Source organism: Labrus bergylta, chromosome 4 (genome assembly GCF_963930695.1).
Source record: "Labrus bergylta chromosome 4, fLabBer1.1, whole genome shotgun sequence".
NCBI classification, from domain to species: domain Eukaryota; kingdom Metazoa; phylum Chordata; class Actinopteri; order Labriformes; family Labridae; genus Labrus; species Labrus bergylta.
In genome coordinates this window covers 934,126-953,787 of record NC_089198.1, presented here as the reverse complement: position 1 = coordinate 953,787, position 19,662 = coordinate 934,126, and the positions used below count along the sequence as shown (strand labels likewise).

At 41.7% G+C, this 19,662-nt stretch overlaps 1 protein-coding gene across 1 annotated transcript; it reads right to left on the bottom strand.

Moving 5' to 3' along the window:
- Window positions 1-3,794: 3,794 nt before the first annotated feature.
- On the bottom strand, window positions 3,795-18,947 carry LOC114919001 (uncharacterized). The gene is made up of 4 exons (XM_065953344.1): window positions 18,905-18,947; window positions 18,424-18,733; window positions 11,103-11,394; window positions 3,795-3,917 (listed from the first exon to the last, which is right to left on the bottom strand). Exons 1-4 carry the CDS (start codon window positions 18,945-18,947, stop codon window positions 3,795-3,797), a joined length of 768 nt encoding a protein of 255 aa, XP_065809416.1.
- Between the last annotated feature and the right edge of the window lie 715 nt (window positions 18,948-19,662).

The window sequence follows — 19,662 nt, the reverse complement described above, 5'->3', positions numbered from 1 at the left end:
CATCCATCTGAGCACACACCCACTTCCAATCCCCTCTCACCTGTTTCACCTCAGAACAATCTACTCACAGCAAGCCCCTCCCCTGCTCCTCACACCTGGGCCGTATCCGAATTGCCAAGTACATACTGAATCTTTCAGTATGCAGTATGCAGTATGCAGTACATATTATCCGTGCTGCATACTGTTAGTACCTACTATTCAGTATGCAGTATGCAGTACATATTATCCGTGCTGCATACTGTTCGTACCTACTATTCAGTATGCAGTATGCAGTACATATTATCCGTGCTGCATACTGTTAGTACCTACTATTCAGTATGCAGTATGCAGTATGCAGTACATATTATCCGTGCTGCATACTGTTAGTACCTACTATTCAGTATGCACACACAGTAGGCAGATATTTGTGCCTACTTCGTCTGATTTATTCAGTATGGAAGTGATGTCATTAGCCCGCCCCATGTTATTGACACTCCAACTCAGATGAGGGCACTAATGATCCCTCTGGCCAAATCATGAATGGCCCTGTGGCTGACAGAATAAAAGCCAGCTGTCAACATCTGAATTCTGAGTTGCATTCACCATGTGGACACCGCAGCGTGTTACTATGGAGTTAGTGCTAGGGAGAAGAAGGCGAGCCAGGAGAAGAGCTCGGAGAAGACGCTTTTTTCTCCTCCTGGCCTTGATGGAAGAGGTGAGTTCATGTTATTTCACAGGTAGTAGTGAAAAGTCAGGTTGATTATTGAATTGGAGCTTTGGTCACTGTGTGAAGTTACAATACAATGAGTTTACATAAGAATGAATATAAATAAAGTATCATGAAGCTAACCACACGTAAAACACTGGAGCAGGGTAATGTTAGCTATATAGTCAGCTGATTAAAGTTTGTTATCTTATTATTAACCATAATAAAGTTAGTTATATAGTGTTCATCTTGTACTTGACCATACACACATGTAGCTACCGAAAACATTTCCATGTAATACACACCAAATGCACATCAGGAAAAACTGTTTCTAGTTATTAATAGTTTGCAATTGACAAAGAATGTAAAATAACGCAATATGCAATTATTGTCTGAGTGAGTCCAGCCATGTAATGTTTCCAGTTATTTGATTTTGCCGTTGATATGATACACATGCATTAACTGAACAGCCTATTGTAAACTAAATTACTACACAGATTCTAACTCAGAACCTTCTTTTCCCCGCAGAATACCAGGGGAGCTAGAGGCATTAACTGCCAGACAAACCTCCAGACTCCTGAGGTTGTACTTTGGTGGTGAGGATACGAAGCCACATTTCCGCCTGAGCAGGGATGCCTTGAACTTGCTCATGGCTACTTTGGAGGAGGACCACTCTACCCACGGCTGGGGCAGGGAAGTGGAGATGCTGGTGTTCCTCTACTGGCTGGCTAGTGCCACATCATACCGTGTCGTGGCAGAGGCTTTTGCAATTCCAACGCAAACAGTCTTTGACTTGGTGCACAAGGCCAGTAAGAGGGTTCTTGCCATTGTGAAGCGGGTGATCCGTTTCCCCACTGCTGCAGAGATGGACGGAGTTGGTGCTGGTTTTGCTCGCCTGGCGGGGTCGGCAGTGTTTGCTCGTGTGGCTGGCAGCATCGATGGCTGCCATGTGAGAGTGGTTGCAAGACCCCATCACCCTCATCACACCCTATCAGGAGCCAGTGCAGAGCCCTGTACACCGCAGGTTCAATGGCAAGCTCTCCAGAGCCAGGCTCGTTGTAGAGCAGGCCTTTGGGATCATGAAAACCAGGTGGCGGACCATCTTCCTCAAGGCTATGGAAGTGAGAATTCCATTTGCTGTGGAGGTGATAACCTGCTGTGCTGTTCTGCACAACCTGTGCCTGGGTACAGAGGACCTGGAATTCCCTTCTGATCAGGACGCGGATGAGGCTGACCCTGATCCTGATGATCAGGACGCGGATGAGGCTGATCCTGATGATCAGGACGCGGATGAGGCTGACCCTGATCATGATGATCAGGACGCGGATGAGGCTGACCCTGATGATCAGGACGCGGATGAGGCTGATCCTGATGATCAGGACGCGGATGAGGCTGATCCTGATGATCAGGACGCGGATGAGGCTGACCCTGATCCTGATGATCAGGACGCGGATGAGGCTGACCCTGATCCTGATGATCAGGACGCGGATGAGGCTGACCCTGATCCTGATGATCAGGACGTGGATGAGGCTGATCCTGATGATCAGGACGTGGATGAGGCTGATCCTGATGATCAGGACGCGGATGAGGCTGATCCTGATGATCAGGACGTGGATGAGGCTGATCCTGATGATCAGGACGCGGATGAGGCTGATCCTGATTATCAGGACGCGGATGAGGCTGATCCTGATCCTGATGATCAGGACGCGGATGAGGCTGATCCTGATGCTTCGCTCATCCTCAGGTGGGTGATGGCCTTCGGGATCGGCTTGCAGCTGCAGTCTCAGCACCTGTAGTCTGTGTTCCTGCACCGTGTGATCACGACTACACCACTTGAAGAGCACCTCCATGTCACCTGAACCTCGCATGCACATTGTTTGTCACTAAACACATTACACCTGACACATTTACACAATGCACTATTCACCCTCCACTTATCACTGTCACAACATTTTTATTTATTTATTTAATTTTTTTGGGAGGCCCTGGATCAGCGTTCTCGTCGCGCCTCCTGTCAGTACCTGTCAACAGGGAAGCTAATGATCCAACACAATTAACATTGTATGTAAACAAAAGAAAACATGGCTGTGCGATAATAAAGACTTTTCTTCAGGAAATTGCATGAATGGAGTGTTGCTTTTAATCATTTAAAGTTTTTGGTCATTGTGTATTGTCAGTGTAACCTAATTTACAATTGTCATCTAAAAGGATAACATTTAACATGTGGAGTTTGCATTCCACTTACCTTAACCTCAATCACAAGGACAACGGATTGACCTTTGTTTAGAGATTGAATCTAATGATGCTGGTTGGGTTGTTGGACAGCAGGAATTCTGTCTGTATTACGAACATTGGTGATTTGCTTAGCTGTACAGCAAACGCTCAACTTTTCATGTGCTATGCAAGAGGTGTTACTTCCTACATGAAGATTTTGTGGGGGGAGAAAGCCAACTTCAGTTCCCAAAATGATTGAAAGGGTCCTGACATATCTCCCAAATGATATAATAACCTGTCCAGAAACACCGTTCAATCCATTGTTCAGAAATGTCATGCTAAGAATGAATGTGCCAGATGAATTGACACATTTGCTTTCATTACTGTAAATGGACAAAGGCCCCAGCAAAGATGAACAATGACATTCACCATCAAGTCTAATACTGGCATGTTCTACATTTGTACAATATCTTTCATTATTGGAGATGTCATTTATAATATACAATGCAGACAAATACAATGTGCACAAAATAAATTATTTATTTAAGAAATGACAAAATAAATTTCGCAGTATCACTGGATGAATAATTTAAACAAAATGGCTTTAAATGCAAAAATAACAAACAAACAAACTTGCTAACATAAACATTATTTCAGAAATCTAGACAAAAAATTTAAGAAGCGCTCCTCACGGGGAGCCGCTTCTCGCGCAAAGCGCTCATCCCTATCCCTGCCCTCCCTGTCCCTCCTCGCCTGCTCCTCTCTCCTCTCCCTCTCTAATCTCTCCTCCCTTTCCCTCATCTCATTGATCAGCCTCTCCTCTCTCTCTTCTGCTTTCCTCTCCCTTTCCTCTCGCTCTTCAGACATGACAGCTGCTCCTGGGAGGATGAAGACGTCAGGGCCAGCGGGGTGATGATGTGGCTCCATGCAGCTCATCCATTAAACTGTACCACTTCCAGGAAGCAGCTGTTATCTCCCCTCCCTCTGTCCTGACCCCTGTTTTAGGGGTCCTCAGCTCCTGAGGAAACATGAGAATTCACAATATTTTAGTGAACAATATCCATTCAAATACACAACCACATGTTTCCATTGTAATGTTAAGCAATGAGGTATATTTTATGTTGTTCAGTTCAAATTCTATTGGCATTATTGAAGGTCTCAATGTTGCACATGTGTCACATGAATCTTGTGTGCAGCAGAAATTGTCACAGTTGGCAGAGCCTCCTGGACCAGTAGCATGAATGGTCAAATAAATGGCATGCCAGTCTTGATCATGTAATGTGCAAGTTGTATGAGTTACATACTTTGTACTTCTGCTTCATATTCTCCCACCTCTTCTTCAGGGCGAGGACGGGGACTATCCCCTCCACCCCCATCTCTTTTGCACATGCTCTAATGAGAAGTGTAGTGTAATTGTAATGGGTTAAGACCAGGATAGAATCACCTTTAAGCTTATCTTCGAGTTAGATCATCACACGACATAGCACTGACATCGACTTTTAAGGCAAAATAGTATAGATTGTGAGCCCATATAGCCTGTCGTAGCTCATGACAGCACCTATCCATGAAATCTACACATGCAAATGGTATAAGTTACTCGAAACCCTTGCGGGCAGTGTTCCGCTGTCCGGTGAACAGATTGCTGTTCCGGGCTCTCCACCGGATCAGCTGCCGCGTGTGGTCATCTGTCCCTGTACAGTCAAAGCACTTGTTTTCAACATCCATACAATAATCATGAGTAAATGTTTTTGAGCTTCTGATAACTCATTACAGGGTCGTGATCTGCACTATGGCTCAGTGAATAATACAAAACGTCACATTGCATTTAAACAATTTAACAACTTCACATTTGAAAGGCACGTTGCCCGAACCAGCTGCATCCATGGTCATTTGCTTGATTTGGAAGCGCACGTGAAGTGACCATAGGAAATGACGTTTTATATTTCCGTTTCTCACACAGCATTGTGGGAGTTAGTATACAATTCATTTCCTGAAAGCACGCATCCGATCCGTACTGCATGAAACCCGGAAGTTAGTATCCATACTGAAATGTTCAGTATACTGCACGGACCCAAGAAATGACCACTGAATGACCACGAAAGTTCAGCCTACTGAAACTCCACACTGAAAAGTACTGCCTGCTGAACTGTGACTATTCAGAAAGGGACCTGGTGTCGCTCTTTTTCTCCTTCTTCTCTGTCCTCCAATAACTGTCATACACTCTCTACTGTCACAGACCACAGCACTGAATTCACTATCCCTGTACACGTCACCTGCAGACTGTCTCATCAACATCTGTCACCTGTCAATTACTGTAACCACTCCAATCTCACCCAGGTACGCCTCCAACCTCTCCCACAACCTTTAATTGCACTTCAGCTAACTTTGGTCTTTTAAATATCAGATCCCTTAATAATAAATCTTTTATCTGCCTTGATTTTATAAATCATAATAATCTGGACTTTTTTATTGTCACTGAGACCTGGTTGACTATGGGAGATTGCAGTCCTCTGATTGAAGCAACACCCCCACTCACCTTCACCAGCCCAGGCTGTCAGGCCGGGGAGGGGGGGTTGCTGTTATTCATAGAAAAGATTTGAAATGCTCTCCAATTATACACACTCATTTTACATCATTTTACATCATTTGAGCACCTTGGTTTTATTGTTAACTTAAAAGATCCTGTGTTAATTTTAATCATCTACAGACCACCCAGACCTAACAATGTTTTAATTGCAGAGTTTTCAGAGTTTCTATCACATTTTATTTCTAAGTATGATAAAATCCTTGTTTTAGGTGATTTTAACATACATGTCTGTTGCCCCTCTCAGTCCCTCGCGGGTGATTTTATGGATATTCTAGGAACCCACTCACTCTAAGGGCCACACACTTGATCTTGTACAGTGGTCTCAGCCCTAACATCTTTGAGACAAAGGATATCTGTGTGTCAGACCACAAACTGGTTTTATTCAGAATGGTTTTATCTCAGCCACCTGTCCGCAGCACGGTGTTTAACTCTACGTCTGCTAGCAAGTTTAAGGAGCTTTTTATTTCTTTCTCTTCAACTGCCTTTTACCAAAATTTGAACACAGAGGAGCTGGTCTCCTCTTTTAATCTCACCTGTCAAACTGTGCTGGACTCTGTTGCTCCCTATAAAGACAAAAAAACTAACAGAGCTCCACAGCCAAGGCTAAACGAACTGACTCAGGATCTAAAAAGAGACTGCAGAAGGAAAGAACGAAAATGGAAAAAAACAGGCTTGCATGTATTTTATGAAATATGGAGAGATTCAATGAAACAATACCAAAAGGCAGTTAAAGACGCAAGAGCAGCATTTCATTCTAATCTGATTTTAGCCAATCATTCTAACCCCAGAAAAAAAGGTTTTAGAATCAATCACCACCCCCTCCCCTTCTTATTTTACTGATCCTTCTCAGGATCTATGTGAGAAGTTTTTAACTTATTTTACTCATAAAGTCAAAGACATTAGGCAACAAATCATTCCCCCAGACCGTATTTTAGACACCAGCAGGGAACTTAACAGTTATTTTAACAGTTACGAGCCGGTGTCCTTGACCTTCTTATCTGAAATTTTAACCCACATGAAATCAGCTACGTGCAGCCTTGATTTTATTCCCACAACATTTCTCAAAGAGGTTTTTAGCACAGTTGGACCCAGTACTTTATCCATTATTAATAGTTCCTTGGTGGAAAGTGTAGTCCCCTCTGCTTTTAAACATGCTGTGGTCCAACCACTTTTAAAGGAACCCAACCTTGATCCCTAATCTCAAAACTTCCATTTTTATCAAAAGTTTTAGAAAAGGTGGTTTCAACACAACTTTTATCTTTTATGACTGAAAATAACCTCTTTGAGAAATTCCAATCCGGTTTTAGAGCTTGTCACAGCACAGAGACTGCCCTCCTCAAGGTAACCAATGACCTTCTTTTAGCAACAGATAGAGGGGAGGGCACAATTTTAATTCTTTTAGATCTTAGCGCAGCTTTTGATACTGTTGATCACACAATTTTAATTGATCGTCTCAGAAAATGGGTTGATTTAAAGGATACTGCACTTAGCTGGTTTTACTCTCATCTTTTAGAAAGAACCTTCGCGGTCACCATCGGTAACTACTCCTCCTCTACCTCTAACATTACCTGTGGTGTACCGCAAGGTTCGGTTTTAGGTCCCATTTTATTCTCCATTTATATGCTGCCTCTTGGCCAAATAATTGAACGCCACAAAGTCTCCTTTCACTGCTACACAGACGACACACAGATATACCTTCCTTTGAGACCTGAGGACGCTAGGAGCCTAGCTGCTGTCAGAAACTGCCTAAACGATATCAACTGCTGGATGGCACAAAACTTTCTCCAACTGAACAATTCTAAATCTGAAATCATAGTGTTCAACCCGCCAAACACCACTCATATCTCAAAGAGCAGCCTTGGTCCCTTATTCGCCAATGTCCAACCCACCGCCAGAAATCTAGGAATAACATTTGATTGCAATCTCACCTTTGAATCCCATATCAAAACAGTTGTCCGATCATGCTTCTTCCATCTACGCACCATCTCCAACATTAAAACAATTCTAACTCAACCAGACCTTGAAAAGATCATCCATGCCCTCATCTTCTCCCGACTTGACTACTGTAACTCCCTCTTTTCCGGAATCACAAATAAGTCACTGTCTCGCCTCCAGCTATTCCAAAATGCAGCAGCTAGGCTTCTTACTGGTTGTAACAGACGACATCACATCACTCCAATTTTAGCTTCATTACATTGGCTTCCTGTAAGTTTTAGAATAGATTTTAAGATTTTACTCATCACTTTTAAAGCACGGACGGGGCTGGCTCCAAGCTATATAACAGAGTTACTGACACCATATGAGCCAGCCCGCAGTCTTAGATCCTCGGGTGGGAGCCTCCTGGTCGTTCCAAAGTCGAGACTTCAAACTAAAGGTGACCGGGCCTTTTCGACTTTGGAACGAGATAAGACTTGCAGATTCCCTCAAGTCTTTTAAATCCCTTCTTAAAACATACTTTTACAGACTTGCTTTTATGTGATGTCGTCTTCTTAATGTCTTCTCTTACTGGTTTTATTATTTTTATCTTCTTTTACTTCTTACTGTCCTTTTATTTATGGTCTTATCTCGTATTTATGCTCATATCTTAATCTCCTCTTGTGTTTTAACTTGGTAATTTCTTATCTTACTTACTTTGTCTATTTATGTTTCATATTTATTTTTATTAAGATTATAGTTTTGGGTTTTTTGATCCTTTAACCACTTGTTTCTATTTCTTTTACTGCTCTTACCTTCTTATTGCTGTTATCTTTTTATTTGCTTTTATCTCTTAGTTTCTTACATCTTTTTAAATCTTTGGTCCTCTTGGTCTCAGCTCTTGTTGTTGGGTTCTTGTGTTGCCTGGGATCTTATAATGGTTCTTGTGATGGTCGGATTATATATGTCTGTTGGGTATTGTGCACTTTGGGTTCTTTTCTGTTGAATTGTATTTAATTATTCTTAGTATTTTGCATCTGTTATGTTCTTACTGGTGTTAATGTTCTTCTGTGTTTGGTTTAATTTGCTTTGTTCTTGTTTTTGCTGTTTGTCAAAGTACTTTGTAAAACTGTGTTTTTAAAAGGTACTATATAAATAAAGTTATCATTATTATTATTATTATTATTTAGAACTTGAACTTGTTTTTAACTGGAGGCCATTGTGAGTTCTCTCACATTTACAGAGGTGAGGTGCTGCAAAGGAAGAACAAGTATGAGTTGGTGCTGAGTTGTTCGGTCTGATGTTCACAGCTTAATTAAAAGAGTTCTCAATCAATCTTTATTTGTATAGCAACAAATCATAACAAATGTTATCTGAAGACACTTTACAAAAGAGCAGGTAAAAGACCTTACTCATTGTTATATTACAAATACCCAGTTCTCTGTCATAAGGCTCCTCTGCAGTCAGTAGGAGGAGACTCATATCAAATCATTTTCATTTTTGAAGAGTTTTATCACAACTGTATCATGAGGGAAAAGAATCTAGACTGTCTCAACACATACAACTAAAGTCTATCAGTGTGTGACTCCCTCTAGTGGATGTTGTGGAGTATTGTGTTGTCTTCTCTCCAGAGGTTTTTGTACAGAGTTGTGGTGTTTCCTGTCACTGTGGGCCTCACAGCACAGTAGTACACAGCAGAGTCAGTCAGTGCAGCAGAGGAGATCTGTAGATCCAGTTGTTTTTCTTCCTGCCTCATACTAACAGACAGTCCAGAGACGGAAATGGAAAGTGGTCCTGTTGATGTTTGAGAGGCGATAAACTGTGGTTGTTTTCCTGGATGTTGTCGATACCAGAAGAAATAATCATTAGTTGACAGTTCAGGGTAACTGTATGACAGAGTAACAGTGCTGCCTTCTAAACTGAACTCGTCATTTTTAACTGGAGTGAGCTCTTCATAGCTGAAATCTAAAAAGAAAGAGAAATTATAAAAAATCGTGTGTTATTGAAATTCAACTCTTAATGAAACACAATCCATCACACCTCAAAAAACTATTGTTTTAATTCAACATCTTTTAAAATGTAAATACATATTATTTCCCTAAACACCCACATTTTCCTTTTCATACATACCTATGAGAGCTGAGAAGAACAAAATAACAGTGAGTTGTTCCATGTTTGTAGAGGTGAGATGCTGTAACTGAATGTTCAGTATGATTCAGTTTTGTGAGTAGAGTTTGGTCTGATGTTCACAGCTGGAATCAAACAGTTCTCTGTCATCAAACACCTCTGCAGTCATTGGGAGGAGACTCATCTGTTGAACTAGTTTCATTTCTGAATTCAGAAACATCAAGCCTTCATCATGACATACCATAGAAGTCTATCAGTGTGTGACTCCCTCTAGTGGATGTTGTGGAGTATTGTGTTGTCTTCTCTCCAGAGGTTTTTGTACAGAGTTGTGGTGTTTCCTGTCACTGTGGGCTGCAGAGCACAGTAGTACACAGCAGAGTCAGTCAGTGCAGCAGAGGAGATCTCCAGATTTACTCGTTTCTCCGTTTTGTTAATGTAAACTGAGAAATCAGAATCTGTTGGATGAATCGTTCCTCCCTCTGTGATGTAGAGCAGGAACTCTGGTCTGGATCTCTGGTTTTGTCTGTACCACTGGATGTTGGTAATAACACCATCATATCTACAGGTCAGGTTGATGTTTCCTCCCTCTTCAGCCTTTTCTTCAGTTCTTTCTGGGTTTATGCTGTTCATGGAGCCCAGGGCTGCAAAACAAGTATTATACATGTCTGTTAGTCTGCAAGAGATTCAGACATCAAGAGACTGAAAATCAGTCCTCTACTTCATCAGTCATCTTTGATCATTTTGAGATTCATGAAGAAAACAAAAGTCTTTTTCTATCAGTGGAATTTGTAGCTCCCACAGATAAACATCTACTTTGAAATAGTTGTTCAGATATCTGGTCTAAACAGCAGGTGAAATTAGAGTTTGATGTGTGTTGTAACACTCACCTATAAAGTGAGAGCAAAGTAAAAAGAGGTAAAGCAGCATGTCTTTGGAGTTGTTGAAGACAAACAGACAGCAGATGAGTAATGTTCTTCTAAACTAAACAGCCTCTGTGCTGCACAGATGTTCTCCTCTAGTTTGACTTTTCTGCTCTGGAGATACAGACAATCTCATTGGTTTGCCTCAGTGGGCGGGGCCAGAGGAACACCTTATTTAGAACTTGAACTTGTTTTTAACTGGAGGCCATTGTGAGTTCTCCCAGATTTACAGAGGTGAGGTGCTGTAAAGGAAGAACTAGTATGAGTTGGTGCTGAGTTGTTCGGTCTGATGTTCACAGCTTGATTAAAAGAGTTCTCAATCAATCTTTATTTGTATAGCACCAATTCATAACAAATGTTATCTGAAGACACTTTACAAAAGAGCAGGTTAAAGACCTTACTCATTGTTATATTACAAAGACCCAGTTCTCTATCATAGGGCTCCTCTGCAGTCAGTAGGAGGAGACTCATATCAAATCATTTTCATTTCTGAAGAGTTTTATCACAACTGTATCATGAGGGAAAATAATCTAACCTGTATCAACACATACAACTAAAGTTTATCAGTGTGTGACTCCCTCTAGTGGATGTTGTGGAGTATTGTGTTGTCTTCTCTCCAGAGGTTTTTGTACAGAGTTGTGGTGTTTCCTGTCACTGTGGGCCTCACAGCACAGTAGTACACAGCAGAGTCAGTCAGTGCAGCAGAGGAGATCTGTAGATCCAGTTGTTTTTCTTCCTGCCTCATACTAACAGACAGTCCAGAGACGGAAATGGAAAGTGGTCCTGTTGATGTTTGAGAGGCGATAAACTGTGGTTGTTTTCCTGGATGTTGTCGATACCAGAAGAAATAATCATTAGTTGACAGTTCAGGGTAACTGTATGACAGAGTAACAGTGATGCCTTCTAAACTGAACTCGTCATTTTTAACTGGAGTGAGCTCTTCATAGCTGAAATCTAAAAAGAAAGAGAAATTATAAAAAATCGTGTGTTATTGAAATTCAACTCTTAATGAAACACAATCCATCACACCTCAAAAAACTATTGTTTTAATTCAACATCTTTTAAAATGTAAATACATATTATTTCCCTAAACACCCACATTTTCCTTTTCATACATACCTATGAGAGCTGAGAAGAACAAAATAACAGTGAGTTGTTCCATGTTTGTAGAGGTGAGATGCTGTAACTGAATGTTCAGTATGATTCAGTTTTGTGAGTAGAGTTTGGTCTGATGTTCACAGCTGGAATCAAACAGTTCTCTGTCATCAAACACCTCTGCAGTCATTGGGAGGAGACTCATCTGTTGAACTAGTTTCATTTCTGAATTCAGAAACATCAAGCCTTCATCATGACATACCATAGAAGTCTATCAGTGTGTGACTCCCTCTAGTGGATGTTGTGGAGTATTGTGTTGTCTTCTCTCCAGAGGTTTTTGTACAGAGTTGTGGTGTTTCCTGTCACTGTGGGCTTCAGAGCACAGTAGTACACAGCAGAGTCAGTCAGTGCAGCAGAGGAGATCTCCAGATTTACTCGTTTCTCCGTTTTGTTAATGTAAACTGAGAAATCAGAATCTGTTGGATGAATCGTTCCTCCCTCTGTGATGTAGAGCAGGAACTCTGGTCTGGATCTCTGGTTTTGTCTGTACCACTGGATGTTGGTAATAACACCATCATATCTACAGGTCAGGTTGATGTTTCCTCCCTCTTCAGCCTTTTCTTCAGTTCTTTCTGGGTTTATGCTGTTCATGGAGCCCAGGGCTGCAAAACAAGTATTATACATGTCTGTTAGTCTGCAAGAGATTCAGACATCAAGAGACTGAAAATCAGTCCTCTACTTCATCAGTCATCTTTGATCATTTTGAGATTCATGAAGAAAACAAAAGTCTTTTTCTATCAGTGGAATTTGTAGCTCCCACAGATAAACATCTACTTTGAAATAGTTGTTCAGATATCTGGTCTAAACAGCAGGTGAAATTAGAGTTTGATGTGTGTTGTAACACTCACCTATAAAGTGAGAGCAAAGTAAAAAGAGGTAAAGCAGCATGTCTTTGGAGTTGTTGAAGACAAACAGACAGCAGATGAGTAATGTTCTTCTAAACTAAACAGCCTCTGTGCTGCACAGATGTTCTCCTCTAGTTTGACTTTTCTGCTCTGGAGACACAGACAATCTCATTGGTTTGCCTCAGTGGGCGGGGCCAGAGGAACACCTTATTTAGAACTTGAACTTGTTTTTAACTGGAGGCCATTGTGAGTTCTCCCAGATTTACAGAGGTGAGGTGCTGTAAAGGAAGAACTAGTATGAGTTGGTGCTGAGTTGTTCGGTCTGATGTTCACAGCTTGATTAAAAGAGTTCTCAATCAACCTTTATTTGTATAGCACCAATTCATAACAAATGTTATCTGAAGACACTTTACAAAAGAACAGGTTAAAGACCTTACTCATTGTTATATTACAAAGACCCAGTTCTCTGTCATAAGGCTCCTCTGCAGTCAGTAGGAGGAGACTCATATCAAATCATTTTCATTTCTGAAGAGTTTTATCACAACTGTATCATGAGGGAAAATAATCTAACCTGTATCAACACATACAACTAAAGTTTATCAGTGTGTGACTCCCTCTAGTGGATGTTGTGGAGTATTGTGTTGTCTTCTCTCCAGAGGTTTTTGTACAGAGTTGTGGTGTTTCCTGTCACTGTGGGCCTCAGAGCACAGTAGTACACAGCAGAGTCAGTCAGCTGAAGCTTCTGGATCTTCAGAGGAACTGATTTCCCGTTAATTGCAGCATTAAATTTGTCTGTCTGGAACTCAGGAGCTTTATATACGTCTTTTGAGTAGCATCTCAACATGTACTTTGGGAAATCACCCATTTCTTGTCTGTACCAGAACATTGAGGGATTTTGAGTAATGGTCTCAAATGTACAACCAAGTGTGACTGTGTCTCCTTCAGAAGCAAAGACATCTTCTGTTGGCTGGATCACTCTGTCTTCTCCTTTACACTCTGAGAAGAGAACAGAAAATAAAAGATGAATTGTTGATTGATGAAAAAAAGGATTGAGGTTAAATAATTTACATAGCCTTAAGAACAGACACACAAACAAGTGAGGAGTAAAAAAAATGTATGATGCTGTAGTTTCTCACCAAATAGAAGAGCAGCCAGAATAATCCACAGCCAAAGTTCCATCTCTACAACAAGGTTTGAACCAACAGGAGACCTGATCTGATGTTCAGCCAGAAGTGAGAGAATAGTTCACTTTACAGCAGCTGTTACATATGAATGCTTGAACAGAGTGCTGTGGTGATCTTCCCCCTTGATTATGTTGCCTCTAGTGGAGATAAAAAATATTACAATTGTGTATAAAAGGGACTTCAAGCAGGTTTTTGTGAGTACTCTATGAAGGTCTTGAACAGTTTTACAAGATCCATTTCTCTTAAAGGTCCCATATTCTTCTTCTTCTGGTTTTTATCTGCTCTTTAGTGTGTTTTCCAAGTGTCCTGTGCATGTTTAGGTTCATCTATTTGCAAAAATTCAAAGTCCACGGAAACGCGGCTACTCCTACGTCCTCCTGTTAGCTGCAGCATTAGCTGCATGTAACGCTTGGTTCTAGCCCCCCTCGAAAATGTTTTGCCAGTGTGACGTCTTGTCAGTGTGATATCACTGATCTAAGCCCATTGGCTCATTGTGGCCCAGCAGCTCATGTTGCACGCCCATTAACTTCTGTAGCACGCCAACAATATGCCGTAGCCTGCGGTAGCACAGTAGTGCTAAGGTGCTCATGTTTATGCTCCCCTCGGACGGAGCCAGAATGGCTGCATTCCCAATATGGTAAAAGGGGCGGGACATTTCCCATTGCAGCTGCTACGTCCTACGTACTATGTACTACGGGTGAGCGTATTGCATCACTTCCTGTACTGTGTTGTTCAGTGCTGATCGTTAGAGCTAAAAGCTTAATTGTTCATTTTGTCTAGTTTCTTACGACTGTTGTTTCCAACACACTGTACATTCAGACAAACAGAAGAAATCCAAAAGCACTCTTTCTCTCTAGCGACAAACCTGCTTCACAGTTTTGTTTATTTTAGCTACCTACTCTTAGCCTAGCTTAGCAGTTAGCTTCTTTATCTGTCTCTCCCTCTCCTGCTCTACGTGTCAGATGTTAAGTTACTCCTCGTCCTCCTTTAGTGATAATGATACATGTAAGAAATGTAGTTTATTTTTAGCTTTGGAGGCGAGGGTGTCTGAGTTAGAGAGACGGCTCCGCACCATTGAGTCAGAGTCATCATATGCAGCAGTAGTTAGCCAGCCACCTGTAGTCGGTGTGGGCCGACATAGCTTGGCTTCCCCCCCGGTAGCTCCCGAGCAGCCGGGAGGCGGTGGCTGGGTTACTGTCCGAGGGAAGCATAGTCGAAAATCGAAGCACACGGTTCCCCACCAACCACTTCACGTTTCAAACTAATTTTCCCCACTCAGCGACACACAGAGAATAAAACTCTGATTATTGGAGACTCCATCGTCCGAAACATGAAGCTAGAGAAGTCAGCGGGCATAGTTAGGTGTATACCCGGGGCCAGAGCGGGCGACATCGCATCTCATTTAAAGTTGCTGACAAAGACTAAAGGTAGATTTGATACAATCGTAATTCATGTCGGCACTAATGACTCCCGACTACGCCAGTCAGAAGTCACTAAGGTTAATGTGGAGTCGGTGTGTACTAAGACGATGTCGGACTCCGTAGTGTTCTCTGGACCCTCCCAAATCAGACCAGTGATGACATGTATAGCCGCATGTCATCACTCAACCGCTGGCTGTCGAGGTGGTGTCCAGCACACGATGTGGGCTTCATAGATAACTGGCAGTCTTTTTGGGGAAAACCTGGTCTGCTAGCTAGAGACGGCATCCATCCCACTTTGGACGGTGCAGCTCTATTATCTAGAAACATAGCAGAGGTTATTAGTCCAAAACCTTGACAACAACAACAGAGTTCAGACCAGGAGGCAGAGCTGCAGTCTTCTCTGCGCCTCCCTTAGATCTGTCTCCCAGTCACTATAGCTGTAATTCTGAATCGAACTGTAGTTATACTATAGGTACTGTGTATGTCCCCCGGTCCAGACCCGTTTTTATAAGTCATCCAAACGTAGAAAAAAAAGGCGTAAATCGCATTAGAATCAAAACTACGAATGCGATTTTGCAAAAAAATCAGAAAATTCACTGCAGACTTTTGAACATTAGATCCTTAGCATCCAAATCTCTTTTAGTGTATGATCTGATATCAGATCAGCATATTGATTTACTTTGTTTGACTGAAACCTGGCTGTGTCGAGATGAATATGTTAGTTTAAATGAATCCATTCCTCCCAGTCCATTGAGTACCATGAGTACCATTTTAGTACTCATATACCTCAAGACACCGGACGAGGTGGTGGAGTGGCAGCTATTTTTAATTCTAGTCTTCTAGTTAACCCTTTCACATCCAGTCTCAAGAACCTTTCAGCCAGTTCTAGTTGTTGTAGTTTACCGCCCTCCTGGCCCATATTCTGAATTTCTAACTGAATTTGCAGAATTTTTATCAAATTTAGTCCTTAGCAGTGATAGAATAATTGTTGTAGGTGACTTCAATATCGATGTGGATGTTGATAATGATAGCCTTAGCACAGCTTTCATGTCATTATTAGAATCTATTGGTTTGACCCAGGGTGTAAACGAACCTACTCATTGTTTTAACCACACCCTGGATCTTGTTTTAGCTTATGGCATTGAAATCCAAAACCTTTCAGTTTTCCTAGAAAATCCTCTTCTATCAGACCATTTCCTTATTACTTTCGACTTTGTCCCACCAGAATTATCTCTGCTTAATAAAAATGTGCTCTCTAGAAGTTTATCTGATAGTGCTGTAGCTAGAAGTTGGTTTGAATCCTACTTATCAGACCGATCTCAGTTTGTACATGTTAATGATAAGTCCTCTATGCACACCAAAGTTAGCAATGGAGTGCCACAAGGTTCAGTGCTTGGACCAATTCTCTTTACATTATATATGCTTCCTCTGGGAAATATTATGAGGAAACACTCCATACAGTTTCATTGTTATGCAGATGATACTCAGCTTTATGTATCAATGAAGCCCGATGGCACCAGTCAGTTATGTAAGCTAGAAACGTGCCTTAAGGACGTTAGGACCTGGATGACCAGAAATGTTTTGCTCCTTAACTCAGACAAGACTGAAGTTATTGTGCTAGGCCCTAAAAACCTCAGAGAGACTTTTTCTAGTGATGTGACTGTCCTTAATGACATCAGCCTGGCATCTAGCACCACTGTTAGGAATCTAGGAGTTCTTTTTGATCAAGATATGTCCTTTAGCTCTCACATCAGGCAAATTTCAAGAACAGCCTATTTTCACCTTTGTAATATATCCAAGATCAGGAATATCCTGTCGCAAAATGATGCAGAAAAACTAGTTCATGCATTTGTTACCTCCAGATTGGATTATTGTAATTCTGTTTTGTCAGTGGGTCTCTAAAGACTCTTCAACTAGTCCAGAACGCTGCAGCTTGTGTATTGACTAGAACTAGGAAAAGGGACCACATTACTCCTGTGTTGTTTTCTCTGCACTGGCTCCCTATACAGTCTAGAATAGAATTCAAGATCCTTCTTCTCACTTACAAAGCTCTAAATGGCCAGGCACCAACTTATCTTAAGGAGCTACTAGTGCCGTACTGCCCCTCAAGAACATTACGGTCCCAGAATGCAGGCCTGCTAGTGGTACCTACGGTCTCTAAGTGTACTATGGGAGGTAAAGCCTTCAGTTATCGGGCTCCTCTCCTCTGGAATCGTCTTCCAGCCGGGGTTGTAGTTAAGGCTGGTGCTGGTGTAGACCAGCTCTTAGTTATGCTGCTATAGGCTTAGACTACCGGGGGAACTGGCACCTCGAGATCGTTGGTTGACGGCCTGCCAGAACAACCCCCCCCCTCCTCCCCCCTCCCCACCGGATTGTTGATGGACGGCTTGCCTCCCCCCACCCCCTTGCTCCCTATCCCTCTTTCTGCATCTTATCCCATCTCTCCCACTATCCCCTTCCAACCCCGGCGCAGTCCAGGCCTGTGAAGGCTGTTTCGTCATGAGCCGGGGATCCATCAAAGTGCTCATGATGGATAGGCCGGGTCTTTGTAATATAGCATAAGTAACGTCTTTTACCTGCTTTTTGTAACATAACAATGAGTAAGGTCTTTTTACCTGCTCTTTTGTAATGTTAAAAAACAAAGAGTAAGGTCTTTTACCTGCTTTTTGTAACATAACAATAAGTAAGGTCTTTTTACCTGCTCTTTTGTAATGTTAAAAGACAAAGAGTAAGGTATTTTACCTGCTTTTTGTAAAGTGTCTTAAGATAACACTTGTTATGAGTTGACGCTATACAAATAAAAATTGATAGCTTGATTGAAATTGATTTCCGAGAACCGTGCTGAGTGACTGACCAATTACGGCTGAGCCAACAGACCGACAAATTAGATCAGACTTGACACACATGGGGACTCTGAACATGGGCACTTCAGAGCCTTAGAGAGAGAGTCAGAAGCAAGCCGGTGCATGGAGCGGCAGTACAGAACTTTAGCTATTGTGAACATACTTTAGTAGGTACATAGATTAAATATATGAACCCCAAAAAGGGCATAATATGGGCTCTTTAACCAACACAAAGGAAACCTCATCAAATAATTTTAACAATATCATGGTCAGCCTGTAATTAAAAACTGAGAGGACCCGGGAATGAACCCTGTGGAACACCTCAAGAAATCGCAGCCTCCGAAGAACAAAAGAGAAGAGAGAAGAGAAGAGAGAAGAACATTTCTGAATTGAGAAACATCAAACTTTCATCATGACATATCAAGTTTGTCAGTCTGTGACTCCCTCTAGTGGATGTTGTGGAGTATTGTGTTGTCTTCTCTCCAGAGGTTTTTGTACAGAGTTGTGGTGTTTCCTGTCACTGTGGGCCTCACAGCACAGTAGTACACAGCAGAGTCAGTCAGTGCAGCAGAGGAGATCTGTAGATCAACACGATCCTTTTTTTCAGAGAGTCGTGTCAAAAACCTTTTCTCTGATTTCAGAGATTCTGCTGTTTTTGTGATGTTCAACCCTGAGATGAACATGATGAACTCTGGTTGTTTTCCTGGATATTGTCGATACCAGAAGAAATAATCATTGCCATCAGCTTGTTTGGAGTAACTGTATGACAGAGTGACGGTGCTGTCTTCTAAACTGTGCTCTTCAGTCTTAACTGGAGAGAGTTCTTCACAGTTGACACCTGAAAAAAGATGAAGCCAAAGATATAATTCAAAGTCACGTCAATAAATCTATACATTCAACAAACATAACTATACATCTAACATATTTAAGGTTATAATGACAGCTTTCCGGACTGAAATACTCTTTATTTTCAAAATCACAACACACTGTCCATTTATTACATACATACCTATGAGAGCTGAGAAGAACAAAATAACAGTGAGTTGTTCCATGTTTGTAGAGGTGAGATGCTGTCACTGAATGTTCAATATGATTCAGTTTTGTGAGTAGAGTTTGGTCTGATGTTCACAGCTGGAATCAAACAGTTCTCTGTCATCAAACACCTCTGCAGTCATTGGGAGGAGACTCATCTGTTGAACTAGTTTCATTTCTGAATTGAGAAACATCAAGCCTTCATCATGACATACCATAGAAGTTTATCAGTGTGTGACTCCCTCTAGTGGATGTTGTGGAGTATTGTGTTGTCTTCTCTCCAGAGGTTTTTGTACAGAGTTGTGGTGTTTCCTGTCACTGTGGGCCTCAGAGCACAGTAGTACACAGCAGAGTCAGTCAGTGCAGCAGAGGAGATCTGTAGATTTACTCGTTTCTCCTTTTTGTTAATGTAAGCTGAGAAATCAGAATCTGTTGGATGAATCGATCCTCCCTCTGTGATGTAGAGCAGGAACTCTGGTCTGGATCTCTGGTTTTGTCTGTACCACTGGATGTTGTAGATTAGACCATCATATGTACAGGTCAGGTTGATGTTTCCTCCCTCTTCAACCTTTTCTTCAGTTGTTTCTGGGTTTATGCTGTTCATGGAGCCCAGGGCTGCAAAATAAGTATTATACATGTCTGTTAGTCTGCAAGAGATTCAGACATCAAGAGACTGAAAATCAGTCCTCTACTTCATCAGTCATCTTTGATCATTTTGAGATTCATGAAGAAAAC